This window comes from Myotis myotis, unplaced genomic scaffold (assembly GCF_014108235.1).
Source record: "Myotis myotis isolate mMyoMyo1 unplaced genomic scaffold, mMyoMyo1.p scaffold_m19_p_13, whole genome shotgun sequence".
In the NCBI taxonomy this organism is placed as follows: domain Eukaryota; kingdom Metazoa; phylum Chordata; class Mammalia; order Chiroptera; family Vespertilionidae; genus Myotis; species Myotis myotis.
Genome location: NW_023416317.1, coordinates 53,415,824 through 53,437,802, shown reverse-complemented (window position 1 = coordinate 53,437,802; position 21,979 = coordinate 53,415,824). Strand labels below are relative to the sequence as shown.

Genomic DNA, 21,979 nt, shown 5'->3' with positions numbered 1-21,979 from the left:
ATGGGGGTGGGGGGCTTCATCAGAGATGCCCTGGGGCCCGGATGGGCTGCCTCAGGCGCCCGGACTGACGGGTAGGCCCCCAGTTCTCCTCGTCTTCCCAAACCAACGTTCGCATCCCCAGGAGAAGCATCTCCGAGGCCCAGGCTGTGGCCAGGAATCTGTCTCTATTGGTCAGGGCCGTGGTGGAGAGCTGGGTCGGTTAACACAGAAGTGGATTCTGGGGGAGAAGTCTCCTCTTCAGAGCTCTGCCTGAGAGGGCGGTCCCTGGGAACCCAGGATGCCGCCCCCTCCCCGGGGCTGTCTGTTACAGGGGGGACCTGGGACTGTGCATGTGTGTCTACACCGTCCAGAGAACCCACCCTCCACGTGAGTGTGCGAGTGTGTGAGTGTGCGAGTGTGAGAGTGTGCGAGGACCTGGGCCAGAGAAGGTGCTTGCAGAATAACCTCTGGGATGAATGAACTCTGGAGCCCTTGACTTGGCAAGTCACAAAAGGATGATCAGCCCGGCCGGCGTGGCTCAGTGGTTGAGCGTTGACCTATGAACCAGGAGGTCATGGTTCAGTTCCCAGTCAGGGCACATGCCCAGGTTGTGGGCTCAATCCCCAATAGGGGGAATGCAGGAGGCAGCTGATCCATGATTCTGTCACATCATGGATGTTTCTCTCTCTCTCTCTCTCTCTCTCTCTCTCTCTCTCTCTCTCTCTCTCTCTCTCTTTCCTTCCCTCACTCCCTCCCTCTCCTTCCTCTCTGAAGTCAATAAAAAATTATTTTAAAAAAGAAGAAGAATCAGTAGCATTTGTGGGCACAGGGGATCCCAGCAGGAGCTGCGGGTGACGAAAAGGCATGGTGGTGGGTGGAGAGGACAGAGGGGAAGAGGGAGACAAGCTGGGCCTGGAGGGGTGGTCAGGAGCGGGGAGCCCAGGCCACCGTGGCCCCCGAGCCAGGAGACGCCATGGCTCTGATGTCCCCTGTCCCTGAGGAACGGAAGTGGGCCAGTGTCTCTGTTTTCATGACGTGGTTCGTGACGTTAAATAATTTTTACTGAATGGTCTATGAATTTTCAAATGTATTAACCTGCTCTGACAATAAGAACTTCAGTAGATTTTTAAAATTTCCTGCCAACATAGTATTTTGGTTGGTGTTCCCAAGCAGAACCTACAGCGGCTCCAGCTCACGTCCGGGCCCACAGCCTGTCCTCCTCGGAAATTGAGGTGTCCTGGAGCGCCGTCCCGTGGAAGCTGAGCAGTGGCCATCTCCTCGGCTACGAGGTACTTGCTCCCTGAAGCGCGGTCTGGAGGGGGCCACACCCCTTGCTCCGTCCCTGTCCGTCTTTTTAACGGTGACGTCCTCGCTACCGTCTGGCTTTCACTGGCACTTCGCCAGTGCGTGGTCCCATGTGAATATCCAGGGATATTGAAATGAACTCAACAAGTTGAATGAAAATAACGTTAGTTGGGGTAGAAAAGGAAAAAAATAGCCATCGGAAAGGAACCGGATCCCCTGGGCACGGTTTTTAGAAGGCTTGGCCGAGACACGAGGGTGAGATCGGCCTGTCCGGTTCGCGTTCAGGGGACGTCCATGCCGTGAGGATGGTCCTCAGCTCTCGGTCTTCCTTTCTTGGTGGCCTTGGCATCTGTAGACAAATAACTCCTTTCCTTTCTCCAGGTACTGGCTCCTCCTTGAGCCTCCATGGCTCAGAGCCCACTGTGTGCAGCACACAGTAGGCACTTTGCGAATACTTGTCTACACGATGACATACATCAGGGCGCCCACTTTAGTGAGAGCCGCTGAGCGTGAAGGTGGCCCCTGTCGTGTTTCGGCCCCCAGGTGCGGTACTGGACCAGTGGAGAGGAGGGCTCTCCGCACAGAGTGAAGGTGGTGGCAGGGGAGACTGCGGCCCGACTCCACGGGCTGAAGAGCCACCTGGTCTACCACGCAGCCGTCCGGGCTTACAACAGCGCGGGTGCCGGGCCCTTCAGCGCCACGGTGAATGCCACCACCAAGAAGACGCGTAGGTATCTTGCGTGTTGGGTGGGGGCCGGCGGGAGTTTGCATCCGGAATGGCAGCTTCTGTGTGTGTGGGCAGCCAGCCCAGTGCAGCCCCCGCAAACACAGAGCCACAGGGCATTTTCCCGATCCCCCAAACCCCAGGGGAACGGGCGCAGGCCCCGTTCGGAAAGCTCAGTGTGAGGTGTTGAGTCAAGTACGTCTGCTTTTCTCTTACACTGTGACCTACTTACTCACTTGGGATTTCTGATAAGTGTGAGAAAGTTAACGTTCATGTCAAGGAATCAGAGGTGATTTCTCTTCCTCTCTCTCCTACGTTGTTTGAAAGATGGCAACGTAGAGTAAAAGGTTACCCTCAGCGGTGGGTCCAGGAGGGATGCTTTAAACCGGACCAGGCGGAAGCGTTGCCCTGAGCTGAGTCTGTTAGCTGTGCTCGTGGGGACTCATTCCCAGCACCAGGCTGGAGTTAGACCATGGAGCATGTGGGTTGCAAGTAAACTGAAAAGATCATCATTATGTATGTTTGGTATTCCCAACGTCCATTGTGAATTGGTAAGATTTAAATATACATCATTACATATTCAAAGCACAGTGCCCATCGAAAGTTCCAGTTGCAAAAATATATGCAACAGGTTTATCCAGCTCTTTTCCTGACTTGGCAACTGATGTGAGTACTTGGTAGGAGACGGTGGTTGTAAAACCCACGAGACACCATCCTGGGACCAGCGAGGGACTCGGTGAACTGACCCGGCCGGAGGAGGGGGCTGGTTATAAATCAATAGGAATATGGCGGCCGTGCATAGAAGAGAAGTAAATTTTTAAAAAGAAGCAGAAACCACTGTAATATTTTCAATAATAAAGTTAAGTTTATAAAAATAAAACATAGGGTGACTGAAAAAATAAAAATAAGCAAAACCCTTCATGATTGAGCGATGGTACATGAATACCCAATGTAATGTGCAAATTGCAGGAAACAAGGATAGTGATTATGATGTTTTCATTTTTTAAATATATTTTTATTGATTTCAGAGAGGAAGGGAGAGGAAGGGAGGGATAGAAACATCAATGGTGAGAATATCATTGATCAGCTGCCTCCTGCACACCCCCTACTGAGGATCGAGCCCGAAACCCGGGCATGTGCCCTGAACCATGACCTCGTGGTTCATAGGTCGACGCTCAACCACTGAGCCACACTGGCCGGGCACGATTATGATTTTAACGGCTGGTGCTTCCACTGTTCTGTGAACGTCTCAAACCTTGAATTCCCTAATTCTCAACTTAGAGAGAGGGCACCAAGGCGTACGCAGTCCCTGACTGTCCCCAGATCACAGAGGAAGGAGTGGGACAGCCACCCATACCCGGCCCTGTCCTCTGGGTGCCCTTTCCATTGACACAGATATTCGTGTCTCATTCGACACCAGGTTACTGGGACTCTACCCTATGCCCAGGACCCGGGAGGGGTGATCTGAGACAGGCAGCGCTGCTGTGCACACGCGCTGTGCAATGATGGAAGTTCCACCAATGGAACAAAATCTCTGGAAATTCCACAGTTCATCGGACATCTGCATGTTGGCCATGGCTGTTACCATGGACACGTTCCCACATTGAGTGGGAAATATAGAGTTAACTGAAATCCCTAGCCCAGCCGGCATGGCCCAGTGGTTGAGGGTCAACCTATGAACTAGGAGGTCACTGTTCGATTCCTGGTCAGGGCACATGCCCGGGTTGCGGGCTTGATCCCCACCAGTATGGGGCGTGCAGGAGGCAGCCGATCAATGATTCTCATCATCGATATTTCTATCTCTCTTCCTTCCTCTCTGAAATCAATAAATATATATATATATTTCTACTAGTAAAAATCTCTAATCATCCTAACATTGTATAAAAAGAACATGGCTAGTTTTTAAATTTTGTGTCAGTCATTTTTCAAACATACCATGATACCCATGAAACAGAATCTCTTAAAGCTGTTTGCGATATTATAGTTCCTTCACTGTCGTCCTAACCTTTGAAGTGGCTTTAGCTGCAAACCCTACTTGTGGCTTTTGGTAAGGCTTTTGTGGTTATCGCCAGGGAGACAATTAGCGGCATGCTTTGGGCGTCAAGAACTAAACCGAGGGCTTTGATGACTCGCTGGCTGTCTGTTCACCCAGCCCTGTGCCCGGTGTGGCCCTGGGAGCCACTCATTACATCTCGTTTGGTGGCTGAAATCTACAGAAGCAGGCCCTGGCCTCGCACCCCCTGCACACAGACCAGGTCCCCAAAATGCCCACCAGGCCGGCGGCAGTCCTCGCCTCAGTTCCTACCACCCAGGCCTCCTCCACTCCTGCAGGCCCTGCCCTCTGCCCAGGGAGCCCTGTGTCCTGGTGCCCCTGTGGCAAGTTCCCGTGCCCTCTCGGCCTTTGCTCCAATGTTGCCGCAGTGCCACCACGGGCGCCCCCAGCTAGGAAGTGTGGCCCTCACCCGTCTGCAGACACTCCCGACACTCCTGTCGCCCTCCTGGCTCTGACCCCAGCGCAGCACCCGCCTGCGTTACCACCGTCTCTCCACCCTGCACGGGCTGGAGCGTGGGCCCCTCGGGCAGAGACCGCCCGCTTCCATCGCCACTGTCCCCAGCGCTCTGTCCCCAGGGTCCTCAGAACAGGTGGTGCCCTGAGTGTGTGGACAGACGAGATGGTCCCATCGTCAGGGTCTGTTCCGAGGTGGCCTTGTTCTCCCCCAGGTCCCTCCTCGGGGCAGCAGCGATTCCATCGGCACCTCAAGGTTATTTCTCCCAACCAGACACGCTGGGAAAGTGGGCGTCTCCCCCCTGCACGGCGTCCTCCTCGGCTCTTCCCAGATCCTGGCTCTGGGGCCGGATGGAGGGTGGGGCCTGGCCCCCCTGGAACCAGGGGTCCTGGGTTTGTGGCTGCACTGATGATGACATGTGTGTCCACCTGAGAAACGAGTGTTGACCGGTTCTGTCCGCTTTGCACTTGAGGTTTTCTGGCTCCGCCCGCACGCTGTGCATCCCCCGCGGTAGATGCTGGTCTGCTGCCTCCCTGAGGGCCCCTTCTCTGCCCAGGGGCAGTTCCCTCCGAGCTCAGTCCCTGTTAACCCCTCACTCTCACTTCCAGCGCCCAGCCAGCCGCCGGGAAACGTGGTCTGGAACGCTACGGACGCCAAGGTGTTTCTGAGCTGGGAGCAGGTCAGAGCCATGGAAAACGAGTCGGAAGTGACGGGGTACAAGGTGAGTGGCGGGGTTTGCGGTGGTCTTAGCTCCCACCAGGGCTTTCCAGGGAGCTGGGCTCAATTTCCTCCGTGAGGGAGGTACGGCTTCTGACTACAACTAATGATGTCATTCACATGTTAAGCCGTTTATGAAAAAGGCTTGTTCCCAAAATGTCTGATTCCTTAAATACAATGAAAGCGAAATAATTCTGCTCACGTGGGGGTTTTGGACAAAATGTTTGTAAATTGTTTATGTTAGTTTGCTGCTTCTGATGCTACCTATGGACGACTTTAAAAACAATGAAAGCTGCCTGGCTGGCGTGGCTCAGTGGTTGAGCGTTGACCGATGAACCAGGAGGTCACAGCTCGATTCCTGGTCAGGGCACATGCGGGGTTTTCTGGCTCAATCCCCAGTAGGGGGCGTGTAGGAGGCAGCTGATCAATGTTCCTCTCTCTCATTGTGTTTCTATCCCTCTCCCTTCCTCTCTCAAAAATATCAGCAAATCATATTTGAGCCTTAGGTTTGTCTCAGTGGATAGAGCTTTGGCCCATCCATGGTTCAGTTCCAATCAAGGGCACGAACGTTGGTTGCAGGTTAGATTCCCAGGCCTTGGTCAGTGCCCAGCCCTGGTCAGGGCATGTGCAGGAGGCAACCAATCGATGTGTCTCTCTCACATCGATGTCTCTCTCTCTGTGTATCTCTCCCCGTCCCTTCCACTCTCTCTAAAAAGCAATGGGAAAATACCCGCGGGTGAGGACCAACAACAACGAACACATTTAAGAAAACACAATGAGAAGCATTGGCTCTGGTCCTCTGTGTGTCCGCGATCAGGGCAGGGGCCTGTCCCCACCCGGACACCTTCCCGCTCAGCTCTCCGGGCGACCCCAGCCCTCCCAGACGCTGTGGTTGATGGCCCTGCCACGTGCGAACCCCGGGCGACGACCGTGGAGAGCGAGCAAGCTGAGGATGGGGCTTAAGCTGGGCGGGTAGAGATGACAGGCACAAGGCCAGAGCCGTGAGTCCCACGAGAAACGCAAACGTGGGCGACATGAGTGTGTGTGGGCGCCTTCCAGGTGTTCTACAGGACTAGCGGCCAGGGGGGCCTGCAGGTGCTGAGCACGAACCGCACGTCGGCCGAGCTGCGGCTGCCCGTCCAGGAGGGCTACGTCGTCCACGTCCGGGCCACGACGGCCGGAGGGGACGGGGCCAGCAGCGCGCCCGTCAGGATCCCGAGGAGAACCAGTAAGCGGCCCGGCTACACGCTCTCCCCCACAACGCCCTTGGGGACCCCGAGTCCTCAGGGCCCGTCTGCCTGCTCCTTCCCCACACTCTGCTCATCGGGTGCTGAGACAGTTTGGGGGGTGAGGGGTGGCAGGGGGAACTAATTCCTCGCGAGTCGTGCAAAATCAGGGGAAGGGGTAGACAGGAAGACAGAGAAGATGTGGAGAAATATGTAGCAAAACCATCAGTTTGGATCCCCCCCACCCCACCCCATGCTTGCCCAGGGAAGCTTGCTTTAATGAAACCCTCCATTGATCTCAGTTGTGTGTGTCATAGAGTAGAATTGTTTTCAAAATTAAGTTGTTTTCTCGGATTCAGTTAACGTTAAGTGATAGTGTACGAACAAAGCCTAGAATTGTTTAAGAAAACGTAAATACAGCCCAGCCAGCTGTATACAGCTGCTCAGTTGTTGAGCGTGGACCCAAGAACCAGGAGGTCACAGGTTCAATTCCCAGTCAGGGCACATACCCTGGTTGCAGGCTCACTCCCCAGTAGGAGGTGTGCAGGGAGCAGCTGATCAGTGATTCTCTCTCATCATTTATGTTTCTCTCTCTCTCTTTCTCTCTCTCTCCCTCCCTCACTCCCTCTCCCTCTCCCTCTCCCTCTCCCTCTCCCTCTCCCTCTCCCTCTCCCTCTCCCTCTCCCTCTCCTCTCCCTCTCCCTCTCCCTCTCCCTCCCTCTCTCTGATATCCATTTTAAAAATACTTTAAAAAGAAAGAAGGAGGAAAGGAGGGAGGAAGGGAAGGAAGGGAAGGGAAGGGAAAGGAAGGGAAGGGAAGGGAAGGGAAGGGAAGGGAAGGGAAGGGAAGGGAAGGGAAGGGAAGGGAAGGGAAGGGAAGGGAAGAGGGAGGAAGGAAGGAAGGAAGGAAGGAAGGAAGGAAGGAAGGAAGGAAGGAAGGAAGGAAGGGAGGGAGGAAACCAGTGTGTTCATAGATCCCCTTGGCAGCTAACATGTGCCCCACTGTAAGCAGAAGGCGCTGATCATGACGTGTGGTCCTTCCTGCTCTGAGAGGAGGAGGGGGGTCTTGCCGTGGCCGGTGATGCAGGAGCCGTAGTAACCAGCTGTCTCTCACCTCAACAGGTTCGGACGCCAGGGGCTCCCCGTCGGCCATCGCCAACATCCACCCCGTGTCACACTACCTGCCGGCAGTCCTGCTTGTGGCTCATGCCCTGTGGTGATAGCAGCTCTTTTTTTACTATTTACTGCAAGTTAATTGGTTACAAAAAAAGTGCTTTCATGAAATGCAGTGATTATGCATGGTTTCCCCCCACCCCCAACTCTGTATTTTTAACTTTCTACGCAGGTAAAATACAAATATAATTCAAAGACAAGCAGTACATCCTTTTAGGGGAATCTGAAATGCCTTAATACTTGATAAACCAAAGGACTTTATATATATTATGTATTTCAGACTTTTGATACAGAGGGTATCCCCCCAAAATTCAACACACACGTTGAATAACTATAAAGGCGGTGTTTATTAAAATACATTTCATTCTCAAAATGGAGCTATGGGCTGTGGAAGGGGGTACGCATTTTTGGGGGGACACCCTAGAGGTGTCTGTAAGCGATGGTTTTACACACTGCCTGTGGTAAAGACTCCCATCCTCCCACGCGGACACATGTCTGATTGTTGTGTCTTTTATTCATGCAGAGAAGCTCATTGAGTCCAAAAGTTAGGTTCCCCGCCAGAGCAGCGGTGCTTGGGAGAGTTGATCAGTGTTATTTTAAAGGGGTCAAAACGCCTTTAGAAACTGCCCTGTCCTGAAGAGGGCGCATGGGATTCGAAGGAGGGTTGGAAAATGCTGCCCTGGGGGCCCCAGTGGGGGCTGTTTGGCCCCAGTGTCCTAGGGAGGGGGTGGGATTCTTCCCACACCACTTTACCCAAAACTCATCTGTAAACTGTGGGGACGGTCTCACCCCCCTGACCTGCCTCGGCCCCGGGAAGGACTTGGAACAGAGAAGGAAGGAGGCGTGAGCGGGGCTGCCTGCCCGGTGCAGACCGTGGTGCGAATGTGTTGACAGCAGATGCGAGGACTGCGGCGCTGTCACCGCCCGCAGCCCATTCCAGAGCGGCTTTTGTTTCATTCAAAGACGCTGTGAAATTGGAAGGGTCACACTTTCTCCTTCTCCAAAATTAAAAAAAAAATAATAAGCATGACTTGTGTCCTTCACGCCTAGGAACAAGTTGCAGCTTTTATTAAAACCCCGTGGGCAAGAGAAGGAAGGACCTGAATCTCAACCCAGACATTAAACAAAATCCACACGACTTTTCATTTCCAATGTCGGGTTCCATTAAGAGGCCCTCTCTTTTGGGGGTGACAGAGACGGGCTTTTTTTTCTTAAATGAAATCCAACGGGTCTATCTGAGAGAGTCGGGCAGGCTTTTTAGTTCCTGCGGTAAATTTGTAATAGAGCCGGGCGAGGCTGCTGACTCTGATGTGTGCGGTTTTCAAAGGCTTTTCAAGGACACGACTTCAGAGCAATATGCAGAGAATAATGTGAAATCCGCAGATTGAGTGTCAGATGAGGCAAAAACAATTTTTTACCTCTCTCTCTCTCTTTTTTTTTTTTTTTTTTTTTTTTTTTTTTTACCAATTTCACATTTTGCAGAAACTTGTTCTTCTCTGCAGAATTCTCAGAATTTGAAGCCAACAGTTTCATGTACCAGAAAGCATAGCACCTTGCTTTTACGTTTAGCAATTTCATTTAAGATAAAGTCGTCCTACGCAGAGGAGAAGAATATTTATAACTCTCTCCGCAAGGTCTGTATATATACTGTAAATACCGAGGAAAACCTAACCATCGCTCCTTCAGTCAAAAACAGAGGCGGCGCTCTCTCCAGTACCTGTATGTGCAGCCACACGTAATGGAGCGGCACCTCTTTATGACGTAGTGATTCCTATGCTTCCATTTTCAACACCATTGCTCTGTGTCTATGGCGTTTCTAGCAAGATATCTCCATGAGATTTGTACATTGTTTCATATTGAAAAGTATAAAAGGTATCTTTACATTTCTGTGTGTGTATCCTATGGTTATCTGTATGTATTCTTTTCTATCATTCTAATAAAATTTATAACAATCACATGCCTGTCTGTGATGAATTAGGGGATGGTCCAAAGGAACATGGAAAGGGCCCCGGAATGATTCTATTTTTTCCCGCTTCTCTGTTGTAACAGGATGTTTTAAGAAGTATGTGTGCACCCTATCGACTGAGTATGCCCAGCCTGTGAGACGATGCCCTCTCTATTCGAGGCATAGCAGGTGCGGGAAGGGAGGGCAGAGAGGGGAAGCAGAAAATTCACTTTGTAGAATGATGGTATTGAGTCTGTTCTGACTTTATTTGGTTGATGGCAGCTACTTGTATATTTTTGACAAGTATTTTTTTTTTTAAGATTGGCATCAATTTGCCAGGCCCTGCATAGACTTTCTCTTTGGTGTTGGGGTTAGAGAGCCTGGCTTTTAAGCATCCCTTGTGATAGAAAAGGTTCTAAATATTTGAAAAAATACACTAGAAAAAAAGATTAGTTTCTGAACTAATCATAGAAGATGATATGCCAGCTCTCGGTAGAACTAAACTGTTCTACCAGACTTTCCTTTGCTATTTATACATTTCTATAGGAAAATAAATGGCTCTTACAGAAAGACCACACAACGCAATGTAAACCTTCATTAACTGGCCTCGGCCTTCGTTGCCTAGCTCCTTCTCTCCCTGCCTCGTGAGCAGCCCTCATCCTGACTTTACAGGAACTTGTTTTTACCCCCAAATATGCATCCTCAGACGCCTCAATCTCGCCCCTCTATTTAAATCTGATATATCTCCTAAGTTTCTCTTAACCTACAGCTCTCCCTCCATCCTTTATTTTTAACTCGCCATCTATCAGCACAATACAGCTCATCACTCTTGGTGGTGTCGGCTTTGCCTGTAAATAAATTCGGTGGCTGCCCGTGGGTAGCTCCTGTCTGTCCAAAGACTCATGAATCACCCTTTAAACCCCAACAAGTGACTCTGACTTCCAGCCCGCACCTTCCCCTCCACCCCCGCCACGTGGAAATGCCTCCATCTGTATGTATGTTCATGCCCCGTGGGGCACAGAAATTGTTTGGAAATAAAATTACAGTTTATTTAAGAAAGTCGATTGACTAGGCACGGGGGCTGCGAGGCGTCTCCCAGGGGCAGCGCAGGAGCTCCGAGGTTAGTAAGGGACAAAGGGGTGCTTGTTACCGCCTCCCAGGGTGTCTCCAGGGGTAGAACCTCTGGTCGAGCAGCCATGCCCCCTGCAGTCACGTGGCTAGGGCGACACATCGTCAGTTCATGGGCATCCCAGGAAAACCCGGCTTCTGCTTTCGTGGGTCGGGGGCAGGGCCAGGACGTGCCCTCTGAACGCCTCCTGGGTGGGGTCCACCCTGCCTGCCATGGAGCGCCTCTGGAACGCGAGGGCCCCCCTCCAACTGGCCCGCGGGGTGTGCATGCAGCTTGCTGTGGAGGCCTCCTGGGTAGTCACGGGCCAGCGTGGGGGCATGGAGTGCATGTGCCAGGGTAGCGGCACCCGAGACTGCGGGGCGCCTACAGGTGGGAGCACAGGCATGGACAGGAGAGACTATGGTAGACCGAGTAGCCATTGCCTCTACAGGAGCCATCAGACAAAGTAGTTGTTCAAAGCGGCCGCACACGGCTGGTCAGTGGCACCGTAAACACACGCTCACACAAAAGAGGCCTCGTGCCCAGTAGTGACCCTCGTGCTACATTAACGTGAACAGGTTCCCTGAGGCTGCGCCTGCGCAGTGCGTGTATTGCCACCACTGAGCCACTGCCCTCGCCCCTGCGTAGGGCCAAGGGGCCTTCACCTGGTGATACTGCCGAATGGCGAATTGGCCTTGATCGTCGGTGTGCTCTGATTAGGGTTCCCACAGTGCCCGGCGGAACCCCGAGGGAACTGCGTGTGTTGAGTGCAGGGAAACGGGCCCCCGGGCCTTGGGAGAAGTCGGACCTGGACGTTACCGGCCCTCCCCCCCCCCCCCCCCCCCCCCCCCCGCACCTGCCGCCTCTCCACCGTCTGCAGCCATCGTTCTCTGAAGGGAGTTGATCTTGGCCATCAGGACCTGCCTCGGGGGAGCACAGATGTCTCTTCCGTTGCTTTCCCTGTAAAGGGAATGACCAGTCCTTACAGCTGTGCCCGAGGTAGAAGGCGAAACACGTAAGGCGAGCTGGCTGTCCGGGCTTATTTAACCGCCCTCCGTCTCCTAATGAAGCGTGGACTGTGGGATGCCGGAGCACCAGGCGTCACCCAGCAGGCGTTCGAATGGCGCCGGTAAGCACTTCTGTGACGGCCTAATCAGTGTCCTAATCCATCCTGCAGAGCAGCCGCCATTTCTTCTTCATTAGCTGCGGATACATTGGTAACGCAGCTTATAAAGGGGTTCCTGCCGACTTTCAGGAAGTGTGAGTACCCCAAGGAAGAAATGCCTCGAATGTGTCTTTCAAACACACCAGTAAGGTGTTTTTTTAATAAAAGACAGCTTGTGATCAAGGCTTCACGCTCATTTGTATAGGATAGAGTTGACTTGTAAATATTTATATTTGCGCAAATTCTTTACTTGGAGTTGCAGGACAGTAAGTCACGTAGTTAGAAGGATGAGTCATAATTAGTGTCATTTCTGTGTCAGGAAGCTACTTAGCAATTAAAATGAGTGGCCCATTCTCCCCACAAGCACATGTAGGCCTCTTCGTGTATTCTGTGCAGCCTAATGGAGATGTGATTGACATGCGACACGGTGCAAAGGTTAAGATGTAACCTTAAGATGTAAGGTTAACAGGTAATGATGGGATGATCTGGTAAGTATCCATTGTGTACAGATCCCACAGTAAGCTGAGCTAACACCTCATCTCTTCACATAATTCCCATGTTTGGGGGAATGATAGCATTTCAGCTGGAAATGATGCACTTGTTATAGTACAGTGATACTATAATCACACGTTTAGCCTTAAATATCTTTGAGTGGTGCCTGGTCAGTGTGGCTCAGTGGTTGAGTGGTGACCTATGAACCAGGAGGTCAGGGTTCAATCCCTGGCCAGGGCACATGCCTGGGTTGTGGGCTGGATCCCCAGTAGGGGGTGTGTAGGAGGCAGCCGATCAATGATTCTCATCATCTCTCTCTCTCTCTCTCTCTCTCTCTCTCTCTCTCTCTCTCTCTCTCTCCCTCTCCCTCTCCCTCTCCCTCTCTCTCCCTCTCCCTCTCCCTTCCTCTCTCTGAAATCAATGAAAACGTGTGTGTTTTTTTAAGTTACATAGGATATATCAAATGGGCTTCGTGACGTCAGAAACTTGGAGACGGGTCCAGTCTCAGTACCCAGGGCTCAGAAAATAGTAAAGCAATTTAGTAGGTGAGGCCTGGACACGTATCATGAAACTGGGATGGCGCTCTGGGTCCTACGCTGGTTGAAAGTAGGCTGGGGAAGGACAGAGCTGGTATTTGGTCTTGTGGCTCATCATCCCAGGAGGCTTAGCAAAAGGGGGCACAGGAGAAGTGTCACTGGGTGCAGGCCTGAGCGGGAATAGCCGCTCGCTTTGACCTGAGTTGAAGCCTGAAGAGGCCCCCGTGTGTTCTGTGTGGAGCTCGAACCTGAATGATGTCAAACAGTGTAACACCCGAGTCGCAGGCCAGCGGACCTCCGCACACTGATGCTGCGGAGCACGTCTCCTAACAGAAGAGCCACGTTGCCGGTGAACTAAGGGAGACTGTGCGGGGCTCGGGGGGGCAGCAGGAAAACATCACAGAACAGTGAGTGTGGCCCTTGGAGAATGAGCTCCCGTCGTAAACACACGGGGATGAAATTTTCACTCGTCAGATACGCCAAACTGGGCTCTCACCTGCTCTGCTTTTCAAAATGAAAGGGGTGTGAAGTGCCCGTCATGGGGCGCGTTTAACGGGGGCATGGTGGCGTGGGCACAGCAGGCCCGGACAGGGAGGCACCTCCTGTCGCTCGGACAGTGTCATGAGTGGGCATTGGTTTTGAGTTGTCGCGTTGGTCCTCCCACGTGTGACCGTGTGTGATTAGTTGTGTGTGTGTGTGTGTGTGTGTGTGTGTGTGTGTGTGTGTTTTCAATACATTTTTATTGATTTCAGAGAGGAAGGAAGAGGGAGAGGGAGAGAGATGGAAACATCAATGATGAGAGAGAATCATCGTTAGCTGCTGCCTCCTGCACGCCTCCTGCTGGGGATGGAGCCCACAACCCGGGCATGCGCCCTGAGCGGGAATCGAACCGCGACCTCCTGGTTCAGAGGTCGAGGCTCCACCAGGAGCCACGCCGGCCGGCCGGGCGGTTGAGTGTTTCCCTTGGAACTTATCTGCGATGGTGTTGACTCGGCGAAGCGAGCTGACTGATTTATCAGCTCCGTGCGGGGAAGCTGCTGTGCTTTCTGACCCCCGCGGTTTTGTCTGCCGCGGTAATGAACCGTGAAGGAGGGTTTACAAACCTATTAAGACAGCAGCGCTTGGCATCCCTGATTACCCCGAGTGACAAGGCCTCTCCGGTAACCCACCCCTGAGACCCCACACGCTGAGGATCCCGTTCCCGTCCACAGGCCGCAAGGAAGGTGCTGCTTCGCCATCACCCACCACCAAGCTCATTTCCGAAGCTCATTCCTGACAATTAACTTCCCAAATGTTTGGAACTGCACGTTTCCAGAGCTACGGTTGTCTGGTTCGAGCCCGTTCATTTTACAGGTTTAAAAATCCGAGTGTGTAACTTCCTAGAGGCGGGGCGTGCCCCCACCCCTCTCTCCTGGGGAGCAAAGGTTGCCTCACCCCACAGCTCCCCGCTTCGTGGTTCCTCGCCCTTCTTCTCTCCTGACACACGGAGAGGGGCGCCCGGAGCCACCTCCGAGCTCTCCTTCTGCCCTCGGGCGTTTTACTATGACCTCCAGCATCGCCAGAGACACCCAGGGGCAGAGGGGGTGGCGATGGGGAAGGTCTGTCTCGAGCTCCTCGCGACAGCACCCCACCTCGGACGAGGGTTCCATTGGGGTGTGAATGACGACGGCTCTGCTGCCCACACCGCTTCCTACTATGTTCGTCACCTCTCTCATCGTCTCCTTTTTTTATTGGTAATTTTCCCCCATTAGTACAAAAGAGGGATGCGTTCTCCCTTTTTGATCACTAGCCCTTGTTTTCACTGTTCTCCCACATTTAAGCCCAAACCCAAAAGCAGCAGAGAGGTCTCGTGAAGTGCCCAGAGCCACCAGAGGGGCTGAGCTGGACGGCGCAGGCCCCTCTTCTGGACAGCAGGCCCCCGTCAGCCCCCTCTGGTGGGAGTCCCAGCTGCGCTCTCACGTGGGAGCGTCGGAAGCTTGTCTCCCGGCCACTGTCCCGTCAGAAAACCAGACTCTGACTATCAACAGCGACATATTTAACTCTGGACATGAAGCTGTTGATTTAAATCCCACTTCAAAAAATATGTTTCAGAGGAAACACAATCCAGAATGTCCCCCTCTAAAAAGGAAGGTTCTACCTTACGGCTTCTGAAAGTCCATTTCAAACTCAGACTTAAAAATGCATTCATTACAGCCCGTCTGGCGTGGCTCAGGGGTTGAGCGTCAACCTATGAACCAGGAGGTCATGGCTCAATTCCTGGTCAGGGAACATGCCTGGGTTGCGGGCTCGATCCCCAGTAGGGGGCGTGCAGGAGGCAGCCGATCGATGGTTCTTTCTTATCATCTCTCTCTCTCTCTCTCTCTCTCTCTCTCTCTCTCTCTCTCTCTCTCTCCCTCCCCCCTTCTTCCCTCCCTCTCCCTTCCTCTCTGAAATCAATAATAATTTAAAAAATATATTTTTTTAAAGTCCATTCATGACAAAATCAGCAGAGCAGTACCCAGGGTGAAAAACGGCCATGGTGTGGGCCCAATTTGCTCTGTGGTGTTTTCGGCTCCACAGCCCTCTCCCTCTGTGGCCATTTCTCCTGAGAATCAATGATCAGATACCGGTTCAGCTTATGCTGTAATAATAATTAAACACGCATCTCCCCGAAAAGACACGTTTAACATGCTTTTGCTTACGAGTGCCCTGCAAAGCCCCTTTCCCTGGTGGAGCTGTTCGGCTTTAGAAACCAGTGCCACCGGAATAATCCTCGGAATCTAATAACGATTCCATCAGTGTAACATTGTTATCCGCAGGCAGAGAGACCCAATTCAATTACGGCGCCGGCTGAAAAATTGAAAGGCTTTTTAACTCGCGGGTGGAAAAGTTGTAGTACATATTACAGCAGTTAGTACAGAATCCGTGCATCCAGGCTAACAAATGCTAATGCGTTCCTTTGTTACCCTCTAATTTATATGATTCATGGGAGTCTCCAGCCAGCAAAACTGGTACTAAATTTCATGTGCATTTAAAAAATAGCAAAGCAATGAATTGTGAAGCTATTAACACCGAGTCTGCTGGCGTTATTAAGCCGTGCAACAGCCCTTCGTCAGAAGCCCGGAGAAAGGTCATCGGAGCGTCCTGGGCGCCCACGCGCGCCTGGCGGGGAGCTGAGACACGCGCCCGCCGGACCTCGGACCGCGGGGGCGACGTGTCTAATGACTTCAACTCTACCGTTCTCCGGCTGCGGGCACGGCGGGCGCGGCCCCAGACCACAGTGCTTCTCCCTGCAGTAATTACAGGTTAGCAGGCAGCCGGGAGAGAGGTAACTCGGGCTCCTCTGCGTGTTCGCCTTCCCGCGAGCAGACGGCTGGCGCTCCCAAGACGGAAAGGGCCACAGGACGTGCTCAGCCGGCGCCGCGGGCAGCACGGGTAGAGTAACCGGGAACCTGTTAGAATCTTCTTACTTGCGGCGGCGTTTTAAGTGCTGCAGGACAAGCCTGCGCATCTCCCGACTTAAAAGCTGCAACACTGACCCCCCTGGATACAGTATAGTAACCTCTTAAGGACTCGGATGGGGTTCAGAGGGGAAGGAAACAAAGTCGATGCCGAGGTGCCTGCTGGCTTGGGACGCAGGCTCGCATCTGATTGTTAACGTTTGGAGGTTTTGCAGTGGCTTAAACGGGGGTTATAGTTTGTGCGGTTGAGAAGGCCAACGGGAACGAACCCCAATTTCAGACGGTTACGGTGGATCTGGACCCACGGTTTTCTGTGGCTTCTTGTCGCTGCCCCACACTTGGCTTTGACCCTGCGGTCCTGGCCCCAGGAGGAAATACTTAGATTTTGCCAATTTTAAATTCTTCTTCAGCTTTTCTTTTTTTAAAATATTTTTATTGATTTCAGAGAGGAGGGGAGAGGGAGAGAGAGAGAAACATCAATGATGAGAGAGGATCATTGACAGGCTGCCTCCTGCAGGCCCCCTACTGGGCGTCGAGCCCGCAACCTGGGCATGTGCCCTTGACCAGAATCAAGCCCGGACCTTTCAGTCTGCAGGCCGACGCTCTACCCACTGAGCCAAAATGGCTACGGCAAATTCTTCTTCAGCTTTACAATTGTGTTATTCTGCTGCCAAGCAGTTAGAGGTCATTCAACAACTCTTTGAATGCCTCGTATGATATAGGCCATGTTGGGGGCTTAGAAGGCACAGGCAAGCTATTCTTTGATGGGAAGTAAAAGATAATAAAATAAGGTTCCTGAGCTTAAAGATTTTACATGCCCAGTAACAGTCTAAATTTCACATAAACAGAAATGTCTTTGTATGGACAGAAAAATATCTACCATTGCTAACGATTTCACATCCATTTTCCCAAGGAGTCGAGGGCCAGAGCGTGCGAAGGATATCCTGGTAACTGGATGTTAGTCCCCTCATGCTGCACGTTAAGTAGGTTTAAAGGAACCAGTGCCTTCGGAATTGTGAATCCTTTGTATTGTGGATGCACCCCTGTGGGGCGGGGATAGCTTTCAGCCGGTGCCTGGGGTGAAGATAATGCCCAGCTGGGGGTCATTAAATTTACCCGTGCAAACTCCGTGCACTTCCCGTGCACTGTGGGATTCCTGGGGCAGTCGCTTCCTGAGGCTGCTGTACCCGCGCACAAACTGGGCTATTGACAGCACAGACATGTGTCTCCTCCTGGTTGCAGGGGCGGGAAGCCCGACACCAAGGTGTTGGGGGCCAGGCTCCCTCGGGAGGTGCTGGGACAGGTGTGCCTTGGTTCACGTGAGTCCAGGCATCCGGTGTTTCTGAGCTCGTCCTGCAGACCTGCAGCCCCGCCCCATCTCCAGGTGGCCGCTTCTCCGTTGGCATCTCCCTGAATCGTCACCGCCTATGAGGACACCGGGTGCTGTTAATGCCGGAGGCTGTGTATGCGTTGGGGTGAACGGGACATCTCTGCACCTGCCTCTCAATTTTGCTGTGAACCCAAAACTTCTCTCTAAAAAAATTAAATCTTTTTTAAAATATATATATATATTTTATTGCTTTTAGAGAGGAAGGGAGAAGGAGAGAGAGAGAAAAACATCAATGATGAGAGAGAATCATTGATTGGCTGCCTCCTGCACGCCCCCTACGGGGGATCGGGCCTGCAACCTGGGCATGTGCCCTGACCAGGAATTGAACCCTGACCTTTTGGTTCATAGGTCAACGCTCAACCACTGAGCCACGCCGGCCAGGCACCTCTTCAGCTACTAAAGGGACTAAATAATTCAGTGTACTGAACGTGCCAGGCACAAGGGAGGGCTCCCAGCCAGAGAGGTGCCCGGGAGCGGGGCAGCCAAAGTGCCCCTCCTGGACGCGGTCAGTCTCTTCACAACACCACCGCATGTCCTGGGCGCCCAGGTGAACTGGCCACCTGACCAGATAAAGCCCGAATTAATGTACTAGCTGCGAGCACTTAGCAAAGGTGTGGTGATCGCTTAAAGTGATTGCAGATTCGATAAAACGTTTCACGTGGGACTCCATGCAGCCCCGTCATGTTTCTGAGGCCAGCAAGCCATGAACATGACGAATGTGGTGACCTGCTCGTTCCCAAGGCCGAGGTTCCCGCCGTGCCGTCGCGGGAACGGCGCTGTGGCCTCCAACACCGCCTGAGGGGACCCTCCGGGAGCTTAATTGACCACAAGATCAATATGCGGAAATTGTACGATATGCTTACTCAGAAAAAGCCATTCCTTTTTCATTCGGAGGCTCCTGGAGAAGCTGTATTCCAGCGAGAGTTCGGGGAGGCGCCGGCCCAGTCTGCGCTGAATGTGGAGTGGCCCTTCAGCTGCGTGCAGCGCGCATCCATCAGGACGCCCTGGAGAAGGAGGTCGATACAGGAGCCTGTGACAAATGCTGTTCGAAGCCAAAGGAATTCATAAAGAAACCCCAGGCCTGTCCGGCCGGCAGGGATCAGTGTCTGAGTGTCACCCTATGACCAGGGGGTCACGATTTGATTCCAGGTCAGGGCACGTGCCCTGGTCCCAGGCTCGGTCCCCAGGGTGGGGTGTGCAGGAGGCAACGGATCAATGATGCTCTCTCACCATGGATATTCCCATCTCTCTCTCTCCCTCTCCCTTCCTCTCTGAAATCAGTGGGTTCCATGGAGGCTGGACAGGGGCAGCGGCCAGCATCTTCTGAAAGCTTGGCCCCTTTGGCCCTCGGTCCCATTGCCAAGACCTGAGCGCTCACTTTGGAGCAAGTGTCCACAGACTTGAAGGATGAGCGTTTGGAACAAATAAAAATCCGTGTGGATAACCATCAAAGAGCAGGTTTCGTTCTCACCCCTGCGAATAGAACACTTTCTCCTGGCAAGGTACCCAGCATGCACTCCTAGATGCTGGAAAACCTTGAAATCACTTTTTCCTTAAAGCAACATCCTAAAAGTTGATTCATTGTCCCCGCAGCCTCTTTGAGTCATGTGACCCGCTCCTGGTGAAGCCCGCTGTGGGTCCGGTGAGCTCCCCCCGCAGACAACACTTCACATGGACGTCACCGCTCAGAGCTGGGCCGTAAGCAGGTCCTGGGGGACTCGCTGGGGAGAGGGCTCTTGGACGCCTGTGCCATGTTCCTAAGGCCTTCATCCCGTGAGCCGCTTCCCCTGGTGACCGCGCCCCATGTCCTGTCCTGTAAGGAACCACAGCGGTGAGTGCGGCCGGGGCAGAGTTCTCCTGCTGAGTCACAGGCCTGGAGTGGTCCGGGATCCTGGACCCAAGCACAGTCTTCTAGTTCCTTGCTCCTCACTTGCCAAGGTGACCTTGTGTGGCAAAGCCATTCATCCGGTCAATGGAAATTTCCTGAGCACCTGCTATGCGCTGGGCACCGCACTGGAGCCTGGGAATACATTTGTGAACCGGACCACGTGGCACCTGCCTTCGCGGAGCTCGGGTTCGACGGGGGCTGAAGTAGATGAAGGCAAGGACCTACTTATCTTCAGCATGTCCTTTGCTTCCTGGGGAGGGAAGCTTGCCAGCTTGTCATGGGACAGTGAATAAAGGGCAGCCCCGACCGGTGAGTGCATGGCTTTCTGTTTTCCCTAGAAAAAAGTTAATTAGATTGTTAAGGGCGGCATACGGTTTTAAAATTCAGTAAAGACAAAGGCCATGGGTACGTTGGCGTTCTGTGGAGGCCAATGCTGGAATGGTTACTGTTCATTCCCATAGCCGAGTTTCCCGGGCCCTCCCCGCACTCCACCAGCAAGAGCAAATGACAGACGCCCCCCCCCCCCCCCCCCCCCCTCGTGTATCACCACTGGACCCTCGGCAAGTTCCAAGGAGGAATCTGTCCGTGGAAACACGACACGCTGAGGAGGGCCATTGATTTTCCAAGGCAACTTCGCCTTCTTGAAGCAATGAGTCACAGGTCCCGTTTGAAATGGAAGTGTGGGTTTGGAAAGACATGGAGAGACCAAGTAGAATGGTTGCGCCATGGGCCCTTTGGAATTTAACAATAACTGCCCGGCATATTGGGGATTTAGATGGCTCGCCCATCCCGGCTGCTTTCCACACCGTTTTTCTGGGTGCGATCCAGCCCCCAGGGATTATTTTCAGGTGTGATTGGAACCTATTAGCCAGGCGCCCTCAGCCCCCGTCTGCATGGAGCGGGGAAGTTTCGGTGCCCAGCCCCCACCAGCACTTATTTCCTCCTGTTGCACCAGCTTGTGCGGGGAGATGGGAAACTGGGTGGCATAGACGTGCCACCGTGAGCCAGTTGCCGTCAGCGACTGCGGTCTCGCCGGAGCCCATGTCTCGTGTTTCATGGTCGCCCATCCGTCCGCTGTGCTCTCTGCCTTTGATGCCTCATCATTAACCAGGTATGAGAGGGGCACTTCCACAGGGTTAGGAGCAGCTGGGACGGACGCGTGGCAGCCAGTGCACCGGGCGCCCTGGCGTTTGTCAGGACTCCTCTGTGCTCGGGATTGAAGATACAGATGGAACATAAATCTGGCTTTGATGTCTAGACATTTGACAGATAAGTTAATCTTTCGTGAATATAAGTAAAATACAGTGTTCGCTCGGCTTTCTCTCCCTGCACACGCGTCTTTCAGGCATGCAGTCATTCGAGGCCGTGGTGGTTGTAAATTCACAACTGTTTTGAGTTGGACTTGAACGTGTGCTTGTTGCCCAAAATCTTGAACAGAAAAATATGGTCAAGAGAGGCTGAGAAAGCCACTGAATTAAAAAGTACTGGAGCCCGGCCGGCGTGGCTCAGTGGCTGAGCATCGACCCATGAACCAGGAGGTCACGGTTCGATTCCCGGTCAGGGTACATGCCTGGGTTTCGGGCTCGATCCCCAGTGGAGAGCAGAGGGTGTAGGAGGCAGCCAGTCGATGATTCTCTCTCATCATGGATGTTTCTATCTCCATCTCCCTCTCCCTTTCTCTCTCTGAAGTCAATAAAAATACAGTTGTTTAAAAGGAAACGTTCTCTATTTACTTGCTTTCTACGTGCATTGATTAAGGACTGGAAATTGCACAATGAGATCCTTTCGTTGCTTACATGAAAATTCCATTTGCCAAAATCTCGGCTCAGGAGTGCCAGTGTCAGGGCCCGGCCTCAGACCCCGTAGTGTAGTCCGATCTGTGTTTGTGCTTAAACCTTTTCTACTCGAAGGCCATTTTTCATCGTGAGTACCCTGTCCTTGAATGCTCAGTGGTTAGAGATGAATGAGATTAAATAGACAGATTCACCGACTGTTGAAACGTTATTTACCAATGTTTTCTTTCTCCAGCACAAAATAAAAATGAATCAACATGAGAGAGACAGCAGAATATGGGAAATAATCATACTTTAAAGGAACTTCTTTGCACAAACCAGAACAATCCTTTAGGAATAAACACATCCAAGGTTTTTTTGAATGCAATTGAATAAACGGGGTTGAAAATCCTTTCATCAAAATTGTTTCTAAAGTTCAGGCGTTTTATAACCCTGTTGCAATGGCTCACGGGTATTGAGCATGCACTTGGGCCAGGCCCTCTGTTAAAGGTGTGTGTCTGCATGTGTGTGTGTGTGTGTGTGTGTGTGTGTGCGCACGCAGGTACCAGACTCAGAAATGCTCTTCTTTTTTTTCTTTTCTTTTTTTAATAT

At 52.5% G+C, this 21,979-nt stretch overlaps 1 protein-coding gene across 2 annotated transcripts in view; it reads left to right on the top strand.

Annotated features, from left to right (window-relative positions):
- Positions 1-9,579, top strand: part of LOC118668394 (contactin-3-like) — a 120,480-nt gene extending 110,901 nt beyond the window's left edge. For both annotated transcript variants that reach the window (XM_036333330.1, XM_036333329.1), the window contains 5 exons: positions 1,153-1,268; positions 1,828-2,011; positions 5,124-5,236; positions 6,292-6,460; positions 7,581-9,579. In XM_036333330.1, the coding sequence (XP_036189223.1) occupies positions 1,153-1,268; positions 1,828-2,011; positions 5,124-5,236; positions 6,292-6,460; positions 7,581-7,678 (680 nt within the window). In that variant the 3' untranslated portion in view covers positions 7,679-9,579. The remainder of the gene's footprint in view (positions 1-1,152; positions 1,269-1,827; positions 2,012-5,123; positions 5,237-6,291; positions 6,461-7,580) is intronic.
- Positions 9,580-21,979: the final 12,400 nt, after the last annotated feature.